The following is a 26,180-nucleotide window of genomic DNA, read 5'->3' as shown; positions in this document are numbered from 1 at the left end:
ATCCCTTGTGTGTCTCTGTATCGACGTAAACACGCTAAGCATTGCATTGCCTGTAATTTCCCATTTTTATCACTAAACGCTAAATATTCCAACATGGTATTGTGTTTGTTTGTGCAAGACAACATGCAGTGTATGAATATTGCTAACTGCATAATGGTAATGAGGTTTTAACCTGCACTATTTCTATTAGAACACAGGCACGCATATCTTTGGATCTTATCATATTAATGGTACACCGCAATGTCTTTGTGCAACTAACTAAATGGTGGAAAATAAAATACATCAAAAATCTCACAAGGTCTTACATGGGTGTAAATATTGTTCACGCTTATCCGTTTACAGGAAAACCACACGACAAGCATCCTGTGTTGCACCACAGTCACTCCAGTTAAGAACAGAAATAATCAAAGCCGTTACATTACATAAAGTTTAAAAGAAAAGAACTTGAATATATTGAGTTTGACTTCATAATATTATATTGTGTGACACTTTAGCTTTTATTAATGCAGTGCTACATAGTATTCATACTGAATAATAAAAAAATTCCATGTAATTTTGCTTAGTTGACATACATTTTCAGTATCACTTAAGTTCAAAAATGATGCTGCTTACTGTAAAAGACAATAAGGGTACATTAATATTGGTAGCATAATTATAAATAATGTCTTTTGACTTACAAAAATATGAAAATCTTACAATAAGGACAGAAAATAAGCAATGCCACCTACCTAAAGCTGAGTAAAATTAAAATCTGATATTAAATAGAATCAATAAACTGATAAATACTTTGAGATTAAATATCAAACCCTGGTTGCATTTTTGCTACAAGACAGTTTTAGCAGAATAACTTGTTTTCTGATTCACGTAAAGTTTATCCACAAGCACCCCTTTGTTCATAAGCATTCCTACTGGCAAAGTCCTTGCATTTCGAGACGCGTAAACCTTCTCCAGGTGAAAGTTCATCGGTGAACCCACATACTTTGAGCAATAAGGGCCAGACAAACTCGGGGCGCAGGTCACTTCTGTTTTGTAGAAGAGCACGCCGTGATTTAAACTGCAGAAATCTGACTTCTGACCTGCTGCTATAGGCACCTCACAGGTACCCAGCAAGTCATCATCCCATTTATTATCCTCATCCCACACCTCTAATTTTAGTTTGTCGTTCTCTGACAGTACAACATCACCCAGATCAAAGGTTCTTCCCCAGTATGGCGAGTTGTTATTCGCAATCATATCAGTGCGTCCGACCGGGATATTTTGCTTGTCGAACACTTTAACATATGCGTCGGTTGCTGAGACTTGGTCACCCCACAGGTTTTGCGCCCTCTCAATTGTGACCTTTAACCGAGCGAGTCCACGCTTGGCTGGACAGCAGTTGGGTGTAATCCCAGGATTGTTGTGACACGTGCAGACGCAGGGATCTTTCGCATTGGGTTTAATGCCGGCCTTGCAAGGTTCCGAACAGTTCCTCCAAAGTGATTTTTCAAGGATGAAGTCGTGGATGGCTTGGCGCATGTGTTTGCGCAGTGGATCTTTGGTGGGGATCAACTCATGCAGGGGCTCCAGAGAATAAGAAATCACGTCCGGATTTGACGGAAGGGTCGTGAGCCATTCTTTATAGGCGCTTGGGTCTTTATTTCCCGAGAAAAGAAGCTCGGGCTCTGTGGTGTGCCCTCCGGTGACATCAGTGAGCCTTTGAAATGAAAAAAAAATTAAATGAATGCAAAATTCAGCACAGTCAATGGGAAGGTGCTGACAACTAGCCGTGATTTGAAACCAACCTGTCTTGAAAGCGGCTGGAGAATCTGCTTTTGCTTTCCGTTTTGGCTTTGTCTTCATCGCAGTGCTTAGTTTCTGCTTTCATTTCGGCTTTGCCAAGAACGTTGGCGCTTGCCTCCACATCTAAACATATTTTCACCTCGTCCACACTTAAGCCCTGCAGAGAAGTCTCACACTGCTTGATGCTGGTTACAGACTGTACACTTCCACCAAGAGTTACCTGGCAAAATAAATAAAAAACAATAACTGCAGTGAGTTTTCAAGCGACGGTCATTATTTAGCATTTCGGGCCTTTATTGTCTTGTCACCATACTTACAATTATGCATTTGGCAGACATTTTAAACAATACATTACAAGTTAATTATTGCGATCGAAACCGTGACCTTGGCATATCCAGCACCATGCCGGTAACATCCGAGCTGTACAATACAAGTGATTTCAGCCAACTAATACAAGAGGAAATGAAAATGAGTTACCTTAGTGATATAATGAGTTCCATAGGTGTTAATAAACTTGTAGAAGCGCTGTTTGAAATCAAGGTTGTATGTCTTGGGAAGCTCCTTTATAGAGCGCTTAAACTCAGGGTGGAGAACGGGCTTATTAGAGATCCTGTAACTAGAGAAAGACATAAAACGTGTTTCATTTTAGACAATATTACTAATCTGTTCTCTTTATATTGAAAAAAATATATATTTAAAGGTCAATGAATCTGTACCTGTAAAAGGCACACGAAACGCTTTGACTGGCAAAACTAAACTTGTCCTTTTTGGTCTTCTCCATCGAGTACTCCGCAAGCTTTGAGTTGGTGCCAGCCATAATCAATGAGCCCTGATTTTGACGGATGTCTATTCCTAAGCTCATAGCCCAATTGTTCTCAATAGAGGAACTGCTGGAGCTGACCAGCTCTTCACTGGAATCATAGAGGGAACTTGATATCTTTGCAGTGCACTTCTGACTGGGTCTCCAGTCCACCACGGATATGGGAAGCTTTTGTATTTGCCCTTCCATGTAAGGATTCTTGCATATGGTGCACGATTTATCCTTGTGACTCCAGATGTCTGTGTTGATCACGAAAGCTCCTTTGCGCTGCATCTTGGTCACATCATAGCCTTCCCCTGCCAGGTTTGACCCAGGGGCGAAGTTCGCTTCTGCGCATTCTCTCGGTTTACCTTTGGTGCATGGCTGCACATTTGGCAGAAGGAAGTAAATGGCAAGCACGGTCCACATTGCTTGATATAGTATGATTATTTCAGCTAAGGTGTATGGATGCTCTTCTTTCCTGTGAAAGACAGAAAACAGCATGAGTATGCAAATGGAAACGCACATTTAATAAACATTTAGTACAGTGGCCAAATGTGATGTCCAGGGGGTAAATTTGTACAGTACTTGCTTTTAATGCCCACTCATGTTAAATTTAACCATCAAAATATGTACAAAATTTGTAATGTACAAAATTGACAAAACACTTAAAATAATTTGGCAAAAACGCAAGTGTATAAGAGAATCTGTTTTTTTTTTTTATTAAAAGAAATGCATAGAAAAATAAAAACCCTACGGGTAATAAAGCAAAAACTCATTACAATTTGTAATGTTTTGTAGTCACTCTCCTAGGCTATGTTTTATAAACTTTGTACAGGTGTGTTATTTTTTAACAAAGCCTCCTTAAATGGTTAGTTCCCCCAAAAATTAAAATTCTGTCATCATTTACTCATTCCAATGTTGTTATAAACCTCATTAAATTTCTTTTTTTTTTTGATGACCACAAGGAAGATAATTTAAGGAATGTTTGTAACCAAATCGATCATGAGCCCCATTCACTTCCATAGTATTCTTTTATCCTGCTATGGAAGTCAATGGTGCTTCTGATCGGTTTTTAACAACGTGAGAGTGAGTTTATTGTGAAGAATTTAAAGGGATAGTTCACACAAAAATTTAAATTATTTCATTAAGTTGAGCTTAAGTTTATACTCCAGACTAGTGATGGGGACGAGACCGCCTATGCCGAGTCAAGACCGAGTCTTTGAAGGGTCGAGACCGAGTCCATTGGTTTTCAAATACAGTCGAGTCCGAGTCAAGACCGAGTTTTTGAGGAAACAAGTCTGAGTCGTGACCAAGTCCTTTAGGAGTCGAGACAGAGACCATAAAAACATGTCGGTTTTCATATTCATGATTTAATATCACCCCAGTTAATAATCAGTTAGGCCTACAGACTAAGCTTGATTGGGAAATGTTTAGAGGAGCAGTCTTAACGTCTTAATATGGATTGTTTTTACTATCATTAAAAAAATCCTTATCACATGCATCTTCTTCTGCCTCTGATGGCAGTATCTTTGCATTGCACTATGGGATGTCATTTTCAAATAATGCTCATCAACATTCCATTTTATTATTATTGTTATGTGTTTTTATAAAAAAATGCGTTGGTCTCGAGGACACGGTCTGAAATTACGAGTCCTTCTCTTCCCACTGTGGTCCTAAACCGAGTCAAGACCGAGTCTTTGAAGGAACAAATCCGAGACGAGTCGGAGAAGGCAGAAATCGGTCCTGAGACTCGAGTACTAAATCACTGCTCCAGACACACCAATGCAATATGCTTACAAAATTGTATTTGCAGGACAGTAATAATAAAAAATAAACATTTTAACAAAATATTAACAAGACTATTGTGGCAGGATTTTGTTTAGTTTTTCTGAACACAATGGAACATTTTTGTAAGCAAGCAGAAAACAGGAGCACCATTGATTTGTATTGTAACAAATTCTATGGAGGTCAACAGTGCTCATAAATACTTTGGTTACAAACATTGTCCAAAATATCCTCCTTTGTGTTCATTTTTGGGTGAACCATATCTTTAAGATGGTAAAAATGTCTCTACGTAGTTTTGGATCTCCAAAGAACAATTTATTTCTTAGCTTTTTATAATCTGGTAAACATCTCCACTACAAAGGACCTATTGTGCAACAGAAAAGGTGTGAATGTTAAAGGTTCTTTATTAAACCATACAGCCTGACATAACTTAGTTTTTGTGTATGTGCCTTTAAAAATAACATGATGTGTATATGGACATGATGGGATATTAATAATTTTTTTTTTAAGTACTTGGCATACTTATTATTGTAGAAAAAGAAAGTTTGTTTATTTACCTATAGACTTACATCACAGGTACAGATGTTATCTTAAAGATGATGTAAAATTCTTTTCTTACCTTGAGCTTCTTTGTGCTGTCTGAAGGATGTTTGTGAGTGTGAACTTGTGAAAGAGGTATGTGCAAGAAATGAACGTATATATCCTTGTGGGTGGGCTTTACCGTTATATGCAAAAGAAATACACACAAGTGGGGTAAGTGGGAGTGACGCTTGCCAGTTCAGATGAATTATGTGGTCTTGAATAGCCACTGCAGTGAAAAAAATGCTTTGTGGTAAGACTGGGGGATCGAATGCTAGTCAGTGGAAGATATGAGTATTCATTTACACATCGATCTGTGCATTGTCAAAATCACTTACTACGTGTGTTTTACGGAGGTTGTAAACCTTGATTATATGAAACAGTCAGATCAAAACTGGCCAAAAAATGTTAAATGTGTCTCATTGTGTTACTGTTAGTCACATGTGCCTTTTGTAGTTCCTATTGTGTTATAAAACAGACCCTTCCTCCCACATTCTTCTCATAAAAATGACATCTTTTCATACCACAACAACATTTGCGAAAACCCAGCATTTTTTATTTATTAGTTGTTTTCTACATAAAATCATCTTACATAATGTAAAGGCCATTCTGTGAAAATATACCTTGATGTCTTTAATATTGACTGAAATAGGTCAATGAGTAAAATCAAGCTTTAATGCTCTTAATTTCCTCATTAGATTATGAGACTTTAACCTGGATTTCACATATTGAATGAAGCAAAATCAAACAAATGTAATGCTAATAAAAAAGCAAAATGCTATGATGCAAAACCGTAATCTTTCTGCTTAAATCTTTCTGCTTGCTTTTAATTGATTAATAAAATGCATTATTTTAAATTGTCATACATTTTGCGCTTTTTTTGTGTGACTTCAAAAATTGGAGGCAGATCGCCGCGTTTCATTAGCCTGGTATAACCAGAATCTCGTACATTCATTTCATTTGTACAGAGAGTCTGGCCACGCTCCATAGCAAAGCGTTACTTCCGTTAAGGAGGGTCCATTGTTGAAGTTTAAAACTATTGGATCTGCCCAGAGTCACTCAGGATCTGCCAAAGCCAATCGCTAACATGTGGTCGTGACGTATATCATGCACCGAAACCGTCCGGAAACAAGAAGTCAGAATAATCAGACAAACAAAAGTTAGCAAACCTGGTTCTTGCTCCGGCTTTAACTTCTGTATATTCGGCAGTTTTGCAACAACGGACCGAATAGCTTTTCTCACGTCTTTCTCCGCTGCCATTACTGAACTACAACTCAAACTGACGCACGACCTCAACGTCATCGTTCTTAGCCACCCCCATCTGTTCGCTGATTGGTCCTGCAGATTTTTGCAGGAGAAAACAAAACTCTATAGAGAAATCCCAGACGTACTGCTGAAGGGAAATTAAAAATAGGCGGAAGCACGTAGGAGGGCGGAGCCAGGCTAGCGTTTCATTGGGTCAGAACCAGAAAGGTTCTGCCTGAACGAAAAGCGTCGATCATCTAACAGCACTCCCATTTTCAGCAGTACATCTTTCGGAAGAGGCTGGGCGTGTCGTGACGCATATATTTTTTCCAGATTAGAGGACATTGGAACGCCACTATACTTTGAGCAAAAGGAGCCACTTAAACCAGGAGCACAAGTTACTTTGGTCTTATAGTACAGCAAACCATGGTTGAGTCTGCAGATATGAGTTTTAGTGCCAGCTTTAAGCTGAATGTTGCAAGTTCCCAGGAGATCATCATCCCACCCGCTGTCCCTATCCCATACCTCTAGTGTGAGAACACCAAACTTCGACAGGACAGTGTTACCAAGATTAAATGGCCAATTCCAGACAGGCCAGTTCTTATTCCAAATAATTCCTGTTTGACCAAGAAGGATCTTGCGATTTCTGAGGACCTTGACATACCCATCAGTCTGTGAGAAGTAATCGCCCCATAGACCTGTTGCCCTCACTGCAATCACAGTTACCTGAGCAGATCCAAGCTGTGCGGGGCAGCAGTTAGCCCTAACTGCTGGATTGTTATGGCAGGTGCACGCGCAAGGTTCCTTGGGGTTAGTTGCGACTCCGGTCTTGCATGGGGTAGAGCAGTTCCTCAAAAGGGCCCTCTGCAGTATGTAGTCACGAATGGCTCGGCGTAATTGCTTTTGTTTAGGGTTCTCGACCGGCAGCAATTTATGAAGGGGCTTCAATGAAAAGGAAATCACATCTGGTTTTTCTGGTACAGAGGAGAGCCAAGTTTTATAAGCGCCCGGGTCATTTTGAGATGAGAAGAGAAGAGTTGGGTCGTCAGTGTGACCACCGGTGATCTCGCATAACCTTGAAACAAAGGAAGTACAGTTTATAGACAGACGCACGCACGCAGATTCCTTTCTTTAAAGGAAATTCAAAGAAAGATAGAATATGTTAAGCCTATCTGCTATGGCACACACCTGTCACTATAGCTGTGAGCAAAAGTGTCCTTGTTCAGTTTTTTGTCTTTGGCCTGCTTGCAGTGACGGTATGCTGTGTCTACTTTGATATTCCTGAAACTTGCAGATGCTTCTACATCCAAACATGTTTTAATCTCATCTGAACTAAGGTCCTGCAGACTGGCCATGCATTCTTTGACACTGGTGACAGATCCCACAGATCCACCCAGTTTCACCTACAGTACAGAACAGATTATAGACAGCAGTGACATACAGCGTCTGTGGATGCATTGATAGTTTAGGTATTACCTTTGTGATGTAATGAGTGCCAAACTTTTCCACAAGTGACAAGTAGCTTTCTTTCGTTTGGTTGTCGTAAATCTCTGGAAGTTTTGTAAATTCATGATTCAGTTCAGGATGAATAGGGATCATGCTGCAGAGCCTGTAACTGTGGATAGTCCCAGTAGAAAAAGTAAGTACACTTCTATAAGTGCTCTATTTTCACGCACTGATTTTGTACTTAATATACAAAAAAATCTTCTTTAGTATGTCTTAAAATGTTGTTAAGATTATCTAAGTGTATTTATTTGTGCAATTCTGATACACCATGAATATGAACAAAAATGCACTTTTAACATACTGTTTATCTCACGAATTTCCGTGGAATAGTCACAGAAATTTTTGCTCATTTTTTCATGGCATTCTCACGGATCTTCGCATAATCAGCAGCCATATCACCCTGTAGCCAAAGACAACTTGCCCACTGAAGCTAAGCAGGGCTGAGCCTGGTCAGTAATTGGATGGGAGACCACCTGGGAAAGCCAGGTTGCTGCTGGTAGAGGTGTTAGTGAGACCCGCAGGGGGTGCTCACCCTCTGGTCTGTGTGGGTAACACCCCAGTATAGTGACGGGGACACTATACTGTCTAAAAGCACCGTCTTTCGGATGAGACGTTAAACCGAGGTCCTGACTCTCTGTGGTCGTTAAAAATCCCAGGATGTCATTCGAAAAAGAGTAGGGGTGTGCCCCGGCATCCTGGCCAAACTTGCCCATTGGCCTACTAATCATCCCCATATATACAAATCATTGGCTATATCACTTGGTCTCCTCTCCGCTAATAAGCTGGTGTGTGGTGGGGGTTCTGGTGCAATATGGCTGCCGTCGCATCATCCAGGTGGATGCTGCACATTGGTGGTGGTTGAGGAGATTCCCCCATTCATATGTAAAGCGCTTTGAGGTCTGCAGAAAAAGCGCTATATAAATGTAACAAATTATTATTATGATTATTTCTGTGGCCCTGCCATGTACTTTCTTTTCTGGGGCATTCTCACATATTGTTTGCTCAACTGTTTTGTCCAATTTTCTTACCATTGTCGCTTCGATTTAGGGTTAGATTTAATGACATCCTTACCCAAACCCAACTCTAACCCCAACGCCAGGCAACAATTGTTTAAAGTTTAGAAAATATAAAACAATAAATCAGAAAAAAATAGTATAAACCAAGACTTAAAGTTACATACTAATGCAAACACAAAATCTAACCCTTAATCGTAGCGACAATGGTTTGAAAATAGGAAAAAGTGGTTGAGTAACCAATCCGTGAGAATGCCACGGAAATATTAGCAAAAAATCTCTGACTATCCCACGGAACCCACAGAGTTTATGTTTGTATTCAGTTAACATTTGTATTGAACTTGAACCCAACTTTCTTACAAAGATGGGTTCAAGTTTACTATAAGTGGTACCTAAATAAATGTTTTAAATACATTTTAGCACAGTCTCAAAAAAGCACACTTCTCAAGAAGTACTAAAGAATAATCTTTAGGGGTGGTATCCCGGACAAAGTTTAGGTTAAGCAAGGGCTAGGCCTTAGTTAGTTTAAGATATTTAAGTAGTTTTTACAAACATACCTTACAAAAAAACAATATTGGTGTTGAGACAAAACAATGGCACTAATATATGTTATGATATGCAAGGGCAAGATGTTTTTAAGATAAGGCAGCTCAAACATGCATTTTAGTCTGGGACTAGTGTAAGCCCTGTCTGGAAAACCGCACCTTAGTATATTAAAGAAGTGCATAAAATAGAGTACTTTAAAATAGGCATACAATCATGTTTACCATCTGTTACTGGACTTTAATACCACATGCTTCGTCCAATCGCTGTTACATTTCATTGATGCTCCACTGGGAACTGCTACAAATCTTAGCAAAACTCACATTTAATTCAACTGTACACACTATGGGGTGCTTTCCCAGACAAGGCTTATCCTAGTCCCAGACTAAAATGCATCTTTGAGCTGCTTTAATTTTAAAACGCATTGTAATGACATATTTTAACATATATCAGTGCCATTGTTTTGTCTCAAGATGCACATCAGTATAGTTTTTTGTAAGGTTTATTTGTAAAAACTACTTAAATGTCCTAAAATAACTCAGGCCTAGTCCTGGATTAATCTTAACCCTGTCCTGAAAACTGCCCCATTATGTTGAATGTATCTCAGGACTTGTCATCTTGTGATCTGTAGCCTACCGTAGACCTATATAATAAGGATATTGTGTAATTTGTTTTGTTATGATCAAACATGTCAACGATGACCCAAAATCATGACAAGCTTCCTTGCCAAAAATTGAGATTTTGTCCTACCTGTAGTATTTACAGGACACCGATTGTTTAATAAAGCTGAATTTGTCCTTCTTGGTTTTTGCCATGGAGTATTCAGCAAGTCTGGAGTTAGTGCCAGCCAACATCACCGATGCCTTTGCTACCAAATTACCGATTCCCAGGCCAACCTTCCAGTTGTTCTCTACAGAGGAGGCACTGGAACTTACTAGGGATTCACTAGACTCAAAAACAGAGCTGGACAATGAAGACCTGCATTTATGAGCAGCCCGCCAATCTACCACCGCCTTTGGAAGCTTCTGCTTTTTGCCCTGCATAAATGGGTTTTTGCAAAGGTTACACGTGTTGTTCTCGAGCTCCCATTTGCTCATGTCAATGACAAAAGTCCCAAGGCGTTGCATCTTAGTGATGTCGTAGCCCTCCCCAGCCAAGTCAGACCCCGGTGCATAATCAGCTTCTTTACAGTCAGCTGCTTTGCCCAGAAAACATGCTGGGCTTGTTGGAGAAGGAAGGGACAGTAAAAGCCAAATGATAACTGGTGGGATCATTGCGAGTTTGGATGTATAATATCATTCAGCTGTGTAACACAAAAAAATGAGAGATGAACAAAAATTACTATTAATAGCAACATCAAACACTTCCAAAAAAAACTTTTAGTGATCAGTTATCAACACAGAATATAGATAGGCATTTTTTTTCACTTACCTGGAAGGTATGTTCAATGTCTACAATGATGTAGACGAAGATCTAAGAATACAGCATACAGACAGTGATTTTGTATGCTTTCCCCTTATATAAAGTTGAACGTCCAATCAATGCAATGGACATGTAAATGAACATTAGCACTTAAGATGTTGCTGACGCATGTGGGGAAAAATAAAAAAAAATGTGTTAAAGGTTTAAACGTGTGAAAAGGGTGTTTAAGGGTGATGTGTGATCAAATAATAAAATAAAGATTGACAATAAGAAATTTTTGAAATGGGACACAACACTATAAGAATAAGCATAAGATGTTAAAGGAAGCAATTAGTCACCATATATAATGACTAAATAAAAGAATTAAAAAAAATAATTTGCAAAATTTAAAGTGTTAGGCAAGTATGTTCGTGGAAATCTTTCAAAATGTCTTTTTTAATTGTTCTATTTTCTTAAGGCTCTTTTGCTTTGCCGTACTGGTACATGAACATCATATGGAATGCAGAAATAATCTTTTATTTCTACTTGAATGCTCTATAAAAATGCTGGGTTGTTTTTAATCCATGCTGGGTAAATAGCCTATTGGACAGAACACAATGCTGTTAAAATATACCCATTGCTGGGTTGTTGTTACCCAACCATGCATGGTTTGTAATAACTGCGCAGTTGGGTTGGATCAACAGAGTATTTGATTTAAACACCCCAGCATTGGAGACTTTTTAACCCAGCGGCGTGTTCTGTTCAATATTTACCAAGCATCGGTTTAAGCTAAACTTGAAAGGTATTCTGTAAAAGTGGCAGACTTTCTACAAGAAGATCCTGAACACAAACCCAAATGCATCTACTTCACCCTCTGAACTGATAGCCTAAAGTATTTGTTCCTTGATGCGTGTACTTTCCTTGTAACATGGATCCCAGGAAACACAGATACTGCTTAAAGATATAAATGGCAGTTTTGGATAAACAATTCTGTAAAATTAATAAATATACATGTAATACGTTGTGGAAAAGGCTGATGAAGGTTTGGTTTAGTGTGTGACTCACCTTAACACCCAATGGTTGTTGGAATTTTTCAGAGGGTTTTGTGGTGTACGCGTTGTTATTTTTTGTCACACATTGTTATATTGGACATAGGTGGAGTCAAAATACAAAACCTTGTTTAAGCAAAATGAAAATGTTCATTGCAAATCTTACCAAGCAATTCCACTGAATCATAACATTTGTATGTTATAACTAAAGTTCATTTTTTTAAACACTAATCTAATAACAAAAATTTGACTATTAAAAATGAGTATTAGTCAATCTCAGGTAACTAGTTTTTTTTTCAACATGGTTTCTTAATGAAAGATGGATGCATTTTAGTAAAAGGACTGAAAGTAACAGGGCCATAGATTTAGCAAATACATGAAAAATACCTGCATGCTTATGGAATATGTCCAAAAGATATGTATTTTTAAAATACGCAGGTAAAATCAAAGAACTAATATAGGTACAGTATAGATTGGCCCTAATTAGATTGGTCATTGCTAAAATTTCATGAAATATACAGAAAAGTAAATGATTCTTGGCCTTCAGAAGATCCAGATGATGCAACTTAAAAATGGGGACATGACTAAAATGCATATTTTATCTAAAATATAATAATTTTAATTATAAAAATATTTAAAAGCAAAGATATGATATGGAGCCACACAAAAATGCTAAAAAATAAGATATCAGGATTTTACATTTTATATTTAATGGTAAAGAATAGACAGAGAGTGGGGACAGATAACAAATGCATTTTTTTCAGACTTCTGGGAAGTTTTTATTAATTGAATTTGCTGTTGAATGTGCAGGACACTTTGCTTAATAATAAAATGTATTCTAGATTTAGTTCTTTCATTTTTATACACTAAGGGGCAGTTTCCCGGACAGGGATTATCTTAAACCAGAACTAGGCCTTTGTTTAAAAAGGAAATATAACTAGTTTTAACAAACATGCTTTACTAAAAACATTACTGGTGTGCATTTTGAGGCAAAACTAAGGGCACTGATGTATTTTAAGATGTCAGTGCAAGTTGTTTTCAGTTTGGACAGCTCTTACATTTATTTTAGTCTAGGACTAGTCTACAGGAAACCACCCCAGACAGGGTTTATATAGTCCCAGACTAAAATACATGTTTAAGGTGCATTAATTTGAAAACGTCTTGCACTGACATACCATGGCACTGTGGCATTATTTTGTCTCAGGATGCACATTGCATCACATATTGTTTTTTGTATGGCTTTTTTTTAAACTACTTGGATGTCCTAATTTAACTAGAGCCTAATCCTAGATTAATCTAAACACTGTAGTGTCTACCCCTAAACCAAACAAACTTAAAAAAAAAAAAAAATATTTCAGTTTTTTATATATATATATTTGCAAACTCCCTATAACGCATTATTATTGCATGGTGATATACCATTAGCCCGACCCCTCCCTATTCATGATAAGCTTGCCCAGTTCCGAACATCCCTAGCTTTCTATTGGTAGAGCCATGGCGTGTTTGAATACAAATAAATGCGATTGGCTCACAATGTGTGAGACGAATAACGATAACCAATCAGCTGTATTTGCGCTTTCAATTATTTGTTAATTTCAACGTGCTTTGTTTCTTTTAACAATTCGATACATTTTCGATAAGCTTTTTACGTGATAGCTCTAGTCTGCAGATCAATATCAGCCTATACAAACGATATACAGAAGTACATCTGACTTTGTAGGCTTGAATATTAGGCCTACTAATAATATACAAATAATAGGCTAATCCCCTTCACTTTTCTCCTACTTAGATTTCATTATAAAATACTTTAACTAAACAGTGGTTTTCCGGTTCATAACTATTAACACTTAATAATAAAAACGATTAAAACAATAAAAACAATAAAAATCACACTTTAACTAAACAATATTTGAAGGGATAGGGGTTTATGGAGAATACACTGAACCCCCCTGTCCTCGCACCACCCCTGCATCTTCCCCGTTGGTCCAGGCTGGATCGTTGCGCTGCAGCATCAGCGGATGATCTCGAGTCAAGGCCGGGCCGATGCGCCCTCCACCAGCCGCATGTTCGCGCACACCGGTATCACAAAGCCTTCAAGGAACGCACCGGGGGAATGCACGGGACATCAACATCATTTTTGGCATAGCCACCGATCAAAAACGGATAACCTTACCAAAGCTTTCTGACTGGAATCACTGCACGCTAGCAGCAACATCACTTGGCAACACAGGGAGACGTGCTCCGTGCTCTTCAGCTGACCACCACGTACATTTCTGTGTTTGCTGGATGACACATCCCAAAGCTTACGGATGTTGATATTTGATTTGAAGTAGGGGAATACATGAACGCATTTGCCGCTTTATGGGAAAACTGGTTATAATGGTCAACCCCGTGGAGCTCATGCTTTGCAGTCAGCACAATCAAGGTGACGGCAGCTAGCCCGTTAGCTCACGAGCTACTTGTGTAATGTAAGAGGAATAGACGCATTGAATGATATTTTGAAATATCTTCAGTCGAAAAACGAAAACAGAAAGAACACGTGGAGTGTCTGAATTTTTTTTTTTTTCGTTTGCACGGTGCCCTTCCTCAGTAGGCAGCAGCGCTCGTCCATTACAGATTATGTATCTGGTATAAACCTGACATATCTATGAGAATTAGGTAATAGTTTTTATCAAACTCGCATGTATTTTCATTGTTCATCTAAATATACTTGTGTTAACTCAACAAAACACGTGTAGGATGGCATATCGATGCTGGCATTGCACTGTAGGCTACATTTTAATAGAGACTTTTGTGCTTGTATCTGCCAAGCCTTATTGTTGTATCATCACCGATATTTATTTTAAACACTAGCTTTAACACAGGTGAATCGGTCAGGTTGAAAACTTCTCGTATCCGATATCTGCACACACAGAGCGCTGGTAGCTTAAGAGCAGTGTGTATGCAAACGCTTTGGACGGACTGATGATTCACTCTCTACGGGAATATGAGGAAGTTACCCTGAATCGAGGCACCGGGGCTACCGCGAGCAAATCCCACAAGTTCATTCAAAACCTGACGATTCCCGATGGTGAAATTACCCAGCGGGTGTTTGATGAGCAGCAAACGAAAGCCGACGACCGTCGGGTCGCCCCTGAAGTCGAGCTGACAGAAGCTGGTGGGGTTTGTTTGAAAGGCTGAAGCAGGGTGTGACCGCACTTCGTTTAAATGTTACATGCAACTCTGTATATATTAGCGAAGCTCACTATGAACGCAGGCTGCAGTTTTTTCGTCAACCCATGTGGATGACACCGCAAACAGCGGGATACGTACAGCGTCGCCGAGCCTAAATTTGATTTTTAATTCAACGAGAATAGGTTAGTTGGTCATGTAGCCGGCTGCACATGGCCGACTGATGTCTAGGGTGTCGAATCTTTTTTTAGTCGGTGTTGTACGTGCACGTGTAGATGTATAGTGTAGTTATTTTGGCGTCGTCGTCGTGACTGTTTCAGGTTGCTATGGCATTTTTAAACGGACCCCGACTGCTGGACTGGGCGAACTCTCCTCCACATTTACAATTCAACAAATACGTCCTGACTGGCTATAGACCCATCTCCTCTGTCCAGGAGTGTGTTAGAAGTCTCTTCTATCTTCACAATGAGCTGGGCAACATCTACACACATGGTGAGTGTGACACTGACCGCGAAAAATATTGCTTGTCACATATAAAGAAGATGTCACAATCAGACCTGTCACAAAATACCCGTATTCTTCCTGAGTGGAAACACATTTCATTTGCTTTACTCTTTGTCTCTTGCTTGTCCACTAATATCATAACTTGAATCATATAGTATGGTTTGTACCATGCTATTGCAAGATTTGCAGCATTTGTATTACAATGTAACAAATTCATTATTACAATGTAATTAGAATATAGGACATGCATTTAGCAGATGCTTTTCCCCAAAGCGATTAAACCGTAAAGCATAATAACAAGTGCTGTACAAAGTTACAAAAGTTTCAACTTTTTAAGAGACAATGTCCATTACCCACCCCAAATTCAATTTGAACAATCAGCATTGTTAAATTAATAGTAGGAAATACATTTTTTAACTTAGCAGTCTACAAACCACAGTGTATTGACTCATTTGACTTCAGTAATGAAAATAATTCAATAATAACTGATCTTACATTTTGCATCTGTTACTACACTTTGTGCACTATATATACTGCAGTTTGCTATATGCAATACATTGTTTCTCAATAACATGCTCTAGTCAATAGCATGGCCCCAGCTGCACCAAGGTCATAGGTTTGACTCCCTGGGAACACAAATAGTTTTCAAATGCATTAAAGTGCATAAATGTAAATAACAAGTAATAAATGTATAACAAATGTAAAGGTATGTAGGGCAGTATGTAAAGCGTTTCATGATCAGACTGGATCATGTTGTCGCCTGCAGATGTTTGCTCAGGCATGCCTTTGTTCCCTTCTTGGAAACTGGTAGTAGGTACAACATTATTGCAAAACATATATTGTTCAATGACAATAAATCCCACATTTACACCCATATACTGTTTATTCATTGCTGACCTAATTGGAAAACAAGACTGTTGACTGCAAAAGTGCCTGTTTGTTCTCAAACTAACAGTGTTGGAGTAGATTTAAGAGTGTTATGGCCTACTTTAGTCAAGTCAGCAGAAGTCAAGTGTTTAAATTGTGTGACAGCTTACAGACCAAAAACGGATTACCTTACCAAGGCTTTCGTTTAAAACTTTGCTGGCTGAAATCAATGCAACATCACTGGCAAACCAAGGAGACGCGCTCCTAAGCTGATGTATATAAGTAACTTTGAATTAAATGTAATGGGATGGAGAGCGGTATCTAAAGCATTTGAATGGCAGAGATCATCAGACTGGATCATGATGTTGACATGTTTGTTCAGACATGCCTTTGTTTCTCTTAGAAACTGGTATGTGCAATATTATTGCAAACGTATGCTATTGTTCGATGACAATCAATTACACCCATGTACTGTTTATGCACTGCTGACATAGTTTGAGAACAAGACTGGTGACTGCAAGAGTATCTGTGTGTTCTCAAACAAAGAGTGTTGGCAACCCATTCTTATGAGCAATACATACGCCGAAGTCCAATTTGTGTGCATATGATACTCCAGTCCTTCCTGTTCACTTAATGCCATTTTATGTATAAATTTCTATTTTTTTATACTGTTTAAGCCATTATCGCTTGTGGTTAGATTTGGGATTTGGGTTAGGATGTAACAGAAAGCTGTTCTAACCCAAATCCCAAGTGACAATGGTAAAAAAATGAAAACATTATTTTAAGTATTAAGTGAATGGGAAGAACTGTATCATATGCACGCAAAATAGGACTTTGGCGCACAACTTTTCAAAAGGCGTGCTATTTATACGTAATTCATGAAAATGGGCTGGTGTTTAAGGATTTTTAAGAGTGTTATGGCAGAAATCAAGTGTTTGAATTGTGTGACACAGCTCAATTTGACCCAAAAGATGATTTTGCTATAACAAATAAATTGTCCAGGGCTTTTTAAAGTGCCTTCATACAATAGTACATATTTTATCACCAGGTGTGTTGGTTGGGATCAAACCTATAACCTTTTGTGCTGCTAATGGAATGCTCATTCAATAGAGCTACAGGAACAAAACTAAATAAATGTAGCTCCTGGTTGTTCTTTTGTATGCTAAAATAAAGGGGAATAGTTTTTTCTGCCACTTTATAAAGAACAGGGAGGTTGAACAAGAGGTGAATAAAGGTTTTATATCAATATTGTCACTGGTATCTTGTTATTTGTGACCCAAATTGGTTTATTTCCATACTTGAACAAGACACATCCTCCTTTAAAGGATTTCTTTAGTTTTTGGGTACTTGTGCTGTACTTTGCATGCTTTCTCTATTTTGTCCCATGTTTGCATGACATGGCATGTCTCCACAAGAACATTCAAAAAGTTTTTACGCACATCTGTATTTAATCTTCTCTGTCCTTAACCCAACAGATGACAAATAATGTCATTACTAACTACTGATCTCTTTGTTGGTAATGTTTATGGTCTGTGGGCTTCTGTTAAAACCCACATGCCGTGCATCTTGACAGATGATAGATGGCTGTGATCCGATAGCACTCAGATCCATGAGTGTTTTGGTATTTTCACATACACTAGAAATAAAAACAATTCAACCTCAAAAAATTAGATTAGATTTGTAAAGTTTGCATCAGCTGTATTGACGTGAAAGACATTTTCATTGAAAGGGAAATTAGATAAATGATGAAGAATTTTACACATTTACTCACAAAGGGTTGCTGTGGCACAGATGCTTCTCTGGGGTAGAGTGCATGTTGTCTATCTATAGTGTCAGACTGAGAGAGGGTTGAGCCAGTAGAGATAACTCACTCAAAATAGATGTGCCGTATGGGATTGATGCTTTTACCTGACCGGAAAAATCATTTGACATAAGGGCTGGGAGATGCCTGGAGTGAAAAAGTCACCAAGTTCACACCTGAATACAACCATTCTCCCAAGATATTAAAGGTCTGTGTTAAAGTGTGTGTAGTTTGCATTGTGACAGCGGTTGCTAAGAATAGAGACCCTCGGTGTATAGTGGGCTGCAGAGTGATTCAGCTTACGGGAAACAATAAAACACTGCAGGGCTTGGGTAAGCCTCATGCCAAATATTGTCAATCTTGCTTTTTCAACAGGACGTCTTTTCAGTAGGTGCTACTTTGCATGCTTTTCCTGAGCTTGTTTGTTTCATTATCTCATCTTTTCTACTCTGTTCAGGAATCCCACTGCTCTGCTTCCTGGTGCTGCTCCCACTCAACATTCCCTGGTCTCAGATCAGTGTGACGTGGCTCGGCGTGGTGCACTTCCTGGCCTGTTTGTCCCCACAGCTGGGATCAGTGGTCTACCATCTCTTCATGAACCATGAGGGCGGCGAGCCCGTCTACAAAACTCTGCTCACGCTCGATATGTGTGGAATCTGCATGATCAACACACTAGGTCAGCATCGAATGAATCAGAGCTTGGTGCATCATTTTGGTTGTTATTGTATTGTTATGGTTTCTTGAATTAAGGGTTTTTGGTTTGGATTACACATCTAATCTTTTTGTAAAGGATGTACTTTGAGTCACCCGATGATGCGACAAGTCATCTGTGTTTTTTCTCACGTAGTGTATTAGAGCTGCACAATGAATATGTTAGAGTTGTAGATCCAGTGTGTATATTTCATACTGTTGCAACATTTAACCAAATGAGTGCTTTAGTTGCTTTAAACAATGTTGTAACCCAGGAAATAAAGTAACAAGAAGAAAACAAAACAGAAATAGAACTTAAAAGAGAAATGAAAATCAACCCTTGATTTTTTTCGGTTAAAGGGTCTCACAGCACAAAACCACAAACATACTTGATAAGAACGTTTTGTGTGGTTTGATTTGTCGTTTACCAATAGTGAGTTATACTTTTAGTGAGTCATTTATGACATGACACCCTGTCTGTGAAAACCCAGCTAAAGTCATTTTTGGTGATTCTACATAAAATCATCCTACAGAATGTAAATAATTCTAACATTGATATCTGTTATATTGAATGAATAAGGTCATGCCAAAGATTGAGATCACAGTGAAACAAATGATTGAAATCAAACTTTGATGCCCCAAATCTTATAATTAGATTGAGAATTTAGCATCTATTTTACAGACAGGGTCACATACAGTGAGGAAAATAAGTATTTGAACACCCTACTGCAAGTTCTCCCACTTAGAAATCATGGAGGGGTCTGAAATTGTCATCGTAGGTGCATGTCCACTGTAAGAGAAATAATCTAAAAAAAAATAATCCAGAAATCACAATGTATGATTTTTTTACTATTTATTTGTATGATACAGCTGCAAATAGGTTTTTGAACACCTGTCTTATCCAGCTAGAATTCTGAACCTCAAAGACCTGTTAGTCTGCCTTTAAAATGTCCACCTCCACTTCATTTATTATCCTAAATTAGATGCACCTGTTTGAGGTCGTTAGCTGCATAAAGACACCTGTCCACCCCATACAATCAGTAGAAATCCAACTACTAACATGGCCAAGACCAAAGATCTGTCCAAAGACACTAGAGACAAAATTGTACACCTCCACAAGGCTGGAAAGGGCTACGGGGAAATTGTCAAGCAGCTTGGTGAAAAAAGGTCCACTGTTGGAGCAATCATTACAAAATGGAAGAAGCTAAACATGACTGTCAATCTCCCCCTCTGACTGGGGCTCCATGGAAGATCTCACCTCGTGGGGTCTCAATGATCCTAAGAAAGGTGAGAAATCAGCCCAGAACTACACGGGAGGAGCTGGTCAATGACCTGAAAAGAGCTGGGACCACCGTTTCCGAGGTTACTGTTGGTAATACACCAAGACGTCATGGTTTGAAATCATGCTTGGTACGGAAGGTTCCCTTGCTTAAACCAGCACATGTCCAGGCCCGTCTTAAGTTTGACAATGACCATTTGGATGATCCAGAGGGGTCATGAGAGGAAGTCATGTGGTCAGATGAGACCAAAATAGAACTTTTTGGTCATAATTCCACTAAACGTGTTTGGAGGAAGAAGAATGATGAGTACCATCCCAAGAACACCATCCCTGCTGTGAAGCATGGGGGTGGTAGCATCATGCTTTGGGGTTGTTTTTCTGCACATGGGACAGGGTGACTGCACTGTATTAAAGAGAGGATGACCGGGGCCATGTATTGCGAGATTTTGGGGAACAACCTCCTTCCTTCAGTTAGAGCATTGAAGATGGGTCGAGGCTGAGTCTTCCAACATGACAATGACCCGAAGCACACAGCCAGGATAACCAAGGAGTGGCTCTGTAAGAAGCATATCAAGGTTCTGGCGTGGCCTAGCTAGTCTCCAGACCTAAACCCGATAGAAAATCTTTGGAGGGAGCTCAAACTCTGTGTTTCTCAGCGACAGGCCAGAAACCTGACTGATCTAGAGAAGATCTGTGTGGAGGAGTGGGCTTGCAGTGTGTGCAAACCTGGTGAAAAACTAATTGCAAACAAAGGCTACTGTACCAAATATTAACATTGACTTTCTCAGGTGTTCAAATACTTATTTGCAGCTGTATCATACAAATAAATAGTTAAAAAATCATACATTATGATTTCTGGATTTTTTTTTGATTATGTCACAGTGGACATGCACCTACGATGACAATTTCAGACCCCTCCATATTTCTAAGTGGGAGAACTTGCAAAATAGCAGGGTGTTCAAATACTGATTTTCCTCAATGTATTAGGATAACTGACTTGTTTAGGAATGTTAAGTATTTTACACGACATAACCGTGCATAAAAAATATACATAGTGTGTAAACCTATGCAATATTTTGTATATTGTAAATAACGATTTTTACTTGCTGCATATTCTGCATTTTTCATATGCATGAATTATTATTAAAAAACCGTGAGTGTGTCATCGCAGTAACATTGTGTTTTGGTTTACAGGAGCTCTGCCTATCGTGTACATCACTCTACTTTGCTATCCCTTCACCCGCACAGCTGCTCTCCTGGTCTACATCTTGCTATCCAGTTACGCCATCTACTGTGCCATCACAGCACGCAGCAGAGTGCGACGGCTGCGCTCCTTCGCCTGGCAAGCACTTTTCCGCTTCTCGTTTTTCCTACTGCGATGGGCGGGTGTCGGCGGAGGGAGTCCCACCTCGTTGCGTCACTTTGTAACCATGGATGCACTGGCGGTGTTGGGCGGGATCATCAATATCACTCGAATTCCCGAGCGTTTCCGCCCGGGCCTCTTTGACTACTGGTGCAACAGTCATCAGATCATGCATGTGCTGGTGGTGGTCTCCATAATGTACCTACACTGGGGGGTGCTGGACGATCTACTGTGGATCAACAGCCATGACTGTCCCTCATACTAAAGGTGACCCTGCTGGTCTGGATTTGTGGGTAACGGGGCGTGAGGACCTCTTTTAGTAATGTTTGGAATGCGACGTATTGGGCTCAGAATAGTCGGGTGGGGGGTGTCTGTTGTGCTTTGTATATAAATGTGTGCACGAAAGTCCATAAGAAGTTTTTTACATGTTTTTAAGGGGACACCAGTGCCAGCCTCGACACACGTGCTTGTTTGTGCCATTAGTAGCCAGAATGTACATATCTGTGTTCGCATAAACATCGTCTGTGCATGGCACTGTTGAGATCCGCTAGGTCAAGCAGAGGCTGATTTTTCTATTTATTTATTGACTTTTAGACATACATACACTCACATTTACATGTACACATGCATACACGCACACACATAAGAGTATGACATTATTTGATGTCATATATTCACCAGCGTTGAAAGCTTTTATTATATAGCCTCTAAGCTTTAATCGAGCCCATAAATGATTGGCTCTCGAAAAGCAAGATTTAAACCATCAGATTCAAGATGACGTTTTTAATTTTGCTGGTGACACGAACGAGAGATCACTGGTGCAGAAATGGTGTATGCACTGAATTAGACCAACAGTTTGCTACTCTATTGCAGACTATGCAGCATAACAATTGTTACATCCATGCTCATATACTACTAATGCTACACATACACACACACGCACATAAAATGTACTGTATGACCAGTCTCACGGCAACATTTACTGGAAATACTTGAGTTAATTTATTTCTCGTCTGCAGGTTTGGGTCCATATTTATTGCATGAAAGGCAAAGGGGTCATTCCTTGGTTTGTAGCCGTGCCATAAGTGTTTTCTGGCATTACTCTGTGTATGTTTACCATCTATAAAGGGGCATTTATTTATTGTGTTTTACAGATGCATAACTTTACAAGTTCCATGCAAAAAACCTGCAAAAGATGTTTTACTACAGAACTGAGAGTCTGTTTAATTTTGTACACTCGTAGTTTTAATATTCTAATCTTCAATTTGGAAGATTCGATTTTTGTACCGCTCTAAATTAGATCTCATTTCTCTTTTAACCTTCAACCTCAATTATCTACGTAACTTCGGATTCAACACAAGGCAAATCATTTTTTAATGCCGTTTTGTTTGCACAAAAGCTCTGCCGGTCATCTTCCACCCCTGCAGACCTGATGTTGTTTTTCAATAGGAATATTACACTATGAATTTCCCAATGAAGACAAATGTCATGTCATCATAATGCTGATACTGCTCACTAAAGTCAAACTGATGTCGTAAATATTTATTAAAGCAACTCCACAAATGGTTTCATTTTAGCTTATGTTAATAATTAGTTAGTAAATATTATTAAACTGAATGCAGAATGGCCCATGTCTTAAGTTTAGTTGCATAATTGACTAAGCTGTTTACAGCACTAAACCTGAACAAAAGTCAAAGGCCCTGTCCCAAATGGCCTTCATGTGGTCTCGTGGCCTTAAAATGAACATGCTCGCTTAGTCTACGAGTCCGTAGGGTGTCCCATCTGTCATTTTAAGCTCTGAAGTGTGCTCATCAGCACCCCATTTGCACCCTTTATGTGCAGCAGGGTTCACGCACTTTACCAACCATGAAGTCCTTGCGAAAGACCAATCATACGTTGGAAGGGAGGAGTTCACACTGATGGGCAACTTCTCTTCCTATTTCTGGCGTAACGCTCCAGTCCCAAAATACGACTTCGGTGTGCCCTCGTGGACTCAAGGGTCCCTAAGGTCTGTGTGGACACCACATGTCCTGAGTGTGCCATTTGGGACAGGGCCTTCTTCTTATTCAAACCTACTGAGAATGTTATGTAGTGAGAGTAAATCAGTTCTTATCAGCAGATTGCACTATGAAGATGTTGATTCAAATGGACTGTATTATGAAACTGCACTTTTTGCACAAATGGGTTTGTTACCATAAAATGCGTTCGCAGGACAAACCAAGGATGACTCCTTTGATCTTTCTTAATGAAGTAACAAACAAAGTGTGATAGAGTCACTGATGCTATCACAGTGTAGCTTTTAGACTAAACACCAATGAGGCCCACTATTCATTTCCTTATTTTATCATGTTTGGCATTACATAGTTATTTTATATTTATTATTTATGTTTATCTGTTTGAAAATGTTACTAGATATTATATTTAAATTATTTTCGTTTTTTATTTGTTTTTTTATTACTCAACCACAGCACTCTGATAGTCAACCTTTAGCAAAGGTATTTGTGTAGAATCAGTGCATGTTAGTGTTGCTCAGAACAAACACCAACTTATGTATACTCTATGCCAAATTAACTGTTTTGGGACCTCAGGTGTCACACATAATGGTCCTCTTATGTCAGTGGCTTTAAATACAGACTGCTGTCACATATGTTTTTGGTATTGACTTTTAATACAGTCCCTCAGAACAAGGCACAGTAACCCCAAACCCTTTTATGTTATCGGATTAAATAACAAACATTAGACTTTAAATGAAGTGGTGCATGATAAAACAAAGATAAATTGATCCCCTTAAATGCAACATATACGATTTGCATATTTAGATGCTTGCGCAATGCAACCACTGACATATGTGCTTAATGTGGTGAACTGACATTAAATATATTTGTCTAATAATGAATGGGAATGAAGTAAGACAGCAGCCTAGAGGCAATACAACCATATCAAATAATTAACTGCACTGTACCAAAGGGCTTTGGATCAAAGTAAGAACCAGTTAAAAAGTAAAAGTCTATATAGGTAATGTAAATACCTGTATGTAGACTGTATATGCATAAAATGCTAGCAGCATATACTGACATTTTTATATACACACAGTAATATATAAAGCAACAATGTTATACAAAAACATATGTTAATGTATCTCAGAGGGTTCTCACTTAATTTGAATTTAATTGTCCAGTTTTATTTCAAAGAGATAGTAGAGATCCTTTAACTATTCGATATTCGCAAAATGACCATGACCGTATTTAAGGTCTGACAGGAGCTCTAACAATGCTGTCATGTTATGTAGATACCATCATAGTAACATGATGTCTGTAATGTACGTCATTACCACCGTTTTTTATTTTACAACTGACAGTTTAAAAGAGATGATAGTATAGTTTGGTTGGCATAATCTCTTTTTTAACATAAAAGTTTGGAGAGTTTGCAATACAAATGTTTTGGTTTGAGATAAGGGGTCTTGATATGTGAATACCTCTGAAACCAACTGGATAACTATGCATAATCCAAATGTGTACATATATATATACACACCAACATGTTTGTACATGTGAATTCCAAAAAAGGAGACGTTTTACTAGTCCTAAAAGGAAACAGTCTGTGTATTCACACGAACACGTTTTGCTCAGAGTGACATCTTTATCATGCCATCCTGGGGTCTCTTCTTCTCAGGGTGCCCTGTCAGTGCTCACTTCTTAGTGACCTCAACAACTGATTTTGGGCCTGATTTCTTTTTATTCCGTTATGTGGTTTTTTGCTTGTTCTCGTTTAAAAGACTAAAACAATGATGGTTTGACAGTTATATGTCTGTAAGGGCAAAGGTCACGATGGCAAATCAGTCATCAGGCATTTGGACCATGCATCCCATTTGATGCACATTGCCTTTGTTGGGCCTTGAATGTGTCCTTAAATGCTGATCAAGAATGTGTTTCTTTTCGTAGTTGTTTAGTGAAGAACTGTGAGAATGTGCAGTGCATGTTATACTTGAGAGGAAATGGATTGCATCACAAACCGTGTTTTAGATGAGGAACAAGGATGTAACTTCTCATGGATGATGTTCTCCTGTCTGTATATTCTAATGTCCTGTGGTAAACAAAATAATGACATGATGTAAGAAACTATAATAACATTTTTTCTTAGTATGCAGGTGCTGGATAGCCTGTTCATGATCATTTAAAACGACTCATTGTTAGTTACATTTGGCATTATTATTATTATAATGATGGATATATTGTTATTATTACTATTATTATGAAATGGGGACGCTATTAATGATAATCTTAATTTACGTACAAAGGCTGAGAATACTAATGCACATAGGATGACAGAAGGTATCTGAAAGATCTGTCCACTTTCTTTTGTTTTACACTGCTTTCCGTTAAATTTAATTGCTTAGCGCCATCTAGTGGCCACAGTGCTGTAATGGCAAAATTGTATGTTCAGTTTCTACAGTGTTGACCTACACAGAATAAATTCAGTCACTTAGGTCACTTTCAAAACTCCACTAGCCATTATTCTTTATTTTAGTTTGTTTTATCACTCCTTATTTACTACAAAAATGTCTTTTAATGGTTTTATCTACAAGCTTTGTATGTCTGATATGGTTTATTTTATAGGCCTTAGAATCTCTGTCTATATGTTTGTTCACAGTTACATTTGTTCACACAGACAGATCTTCCAAACCCCACGGTCTCCTGCAGCTAATGTGCAATAAATTGAGGTTTATATTTTTAAACTTGTCTTTTGACTCTTCTTTTTCTTTTGTTGCATCAACCATGACCTCTGACATAAATTGGATATGTA

The 26,180-nt window shown here is 38.6% G+C and overlaps 3 protein-coding genes across 3 annotated transcripts; 1 reads left to right on the top strand and 2 right to left on the bottom strand.

Annotated features, from left to right (window-relative positions):
* Nucleotides 1–85: 85 nt before the first annotated feature.
* On the bottom strand, nucleotides 86–5,359 carry prf1.1 (perforin 1.1). The gene is made up of 5 exons (XM_065274091.2): nucleotides 4,986–5,359; nucleotides 2,496–3,059; nucleotides 2,257–2,395; nucleotides 1,782–1,999; nucleotides 86–1,693 (listed from the first exon to the last, which is right to left on the bottom strand). Exons 2-5 carry the CDS (start codon nucleotides 3,005–3,007, stop codon nucleotides 823–825), a joined length of 1,740 nt encoding a protein of 579 aa, XP_065130163.2. The 5' UTR covers nucleotides 3,008–3,059; nucleotides 4,986–5,359; the 3' UTR covers nucleotides 86–822.
* Nucleotides 5,360–5,475: 116 nt separating this feature from the next.
* prf1.9 (perforin 1.9) lies at nucleotides 5,476–10,845 on the bottom strand. The gene is made up of 5 exons (XM_065278166.2): nucleotides 10,684–10,845; nucleotides 10,003–10,555; nucleotides 7,667–7,805; nucleotides 7,379–7,593; nucleotides 5,476–7,265 (listed from the first exon to the last, which is right to left on the bottom strand). Exons 2-5 carry the CDS (start codon nucleotides 10,524–10,526, stop codon nucleotides 6,389–6,391), a joined length of 1,755 nt encoding a protein of 584 aa, XP_065134238.1. The 5' UTR covers nucleotides 10,527–10,555; nucleotides 10,684–10,845; the 3' UTR covers nucleotides 5,476–6,388.
* Nucleotides 10,846–13,651: 2,806 nt separating this feature from the next.
* Nucleotides 13,652–26,112, top strand: paqr4a (progestin and adipoQ receptor family member IVa). Its single transcript, XM_065278185.2, has 3 exons — nucleotides 13,652–15,365; nucleotides 18,503–18,721; nucleotides 21,209–26,112. The coding sequence occupies exons 1-3, from the start codon at nucleotides 15,200–15,202 to the stop codon at nucleotides 21,640–21,642; spliced, it is 819 nt and encodes a 272-aa protein (XP_065134257.1). The 5' UTR covers nucleotides 13,652–15,199; the 3' UTR covers nucleotides 21,643–26,112.
* The last annotated feature ends 68 nt before the right edge of the window (nucleotides 26,113–26,180 follow it).

Source organism: Paramisgurnus dabryanus, chromosome 3, assembly GCF_030506205.2.
Source record: "Paramisgurnus dabryanus chromosome 3, PD_genome_1.1, whole genome shotgun sequence".
Lineage (NCBI taxonomy): Eukaryota > Metazoa > Chordata > Actinopteri > Cypriniformes > Cobitidae > Paramisgurnus > Paramisgurnus dabryanus.
This window is presented reverse-complemented; position numbering and strand designations above follow the sequence as displayed.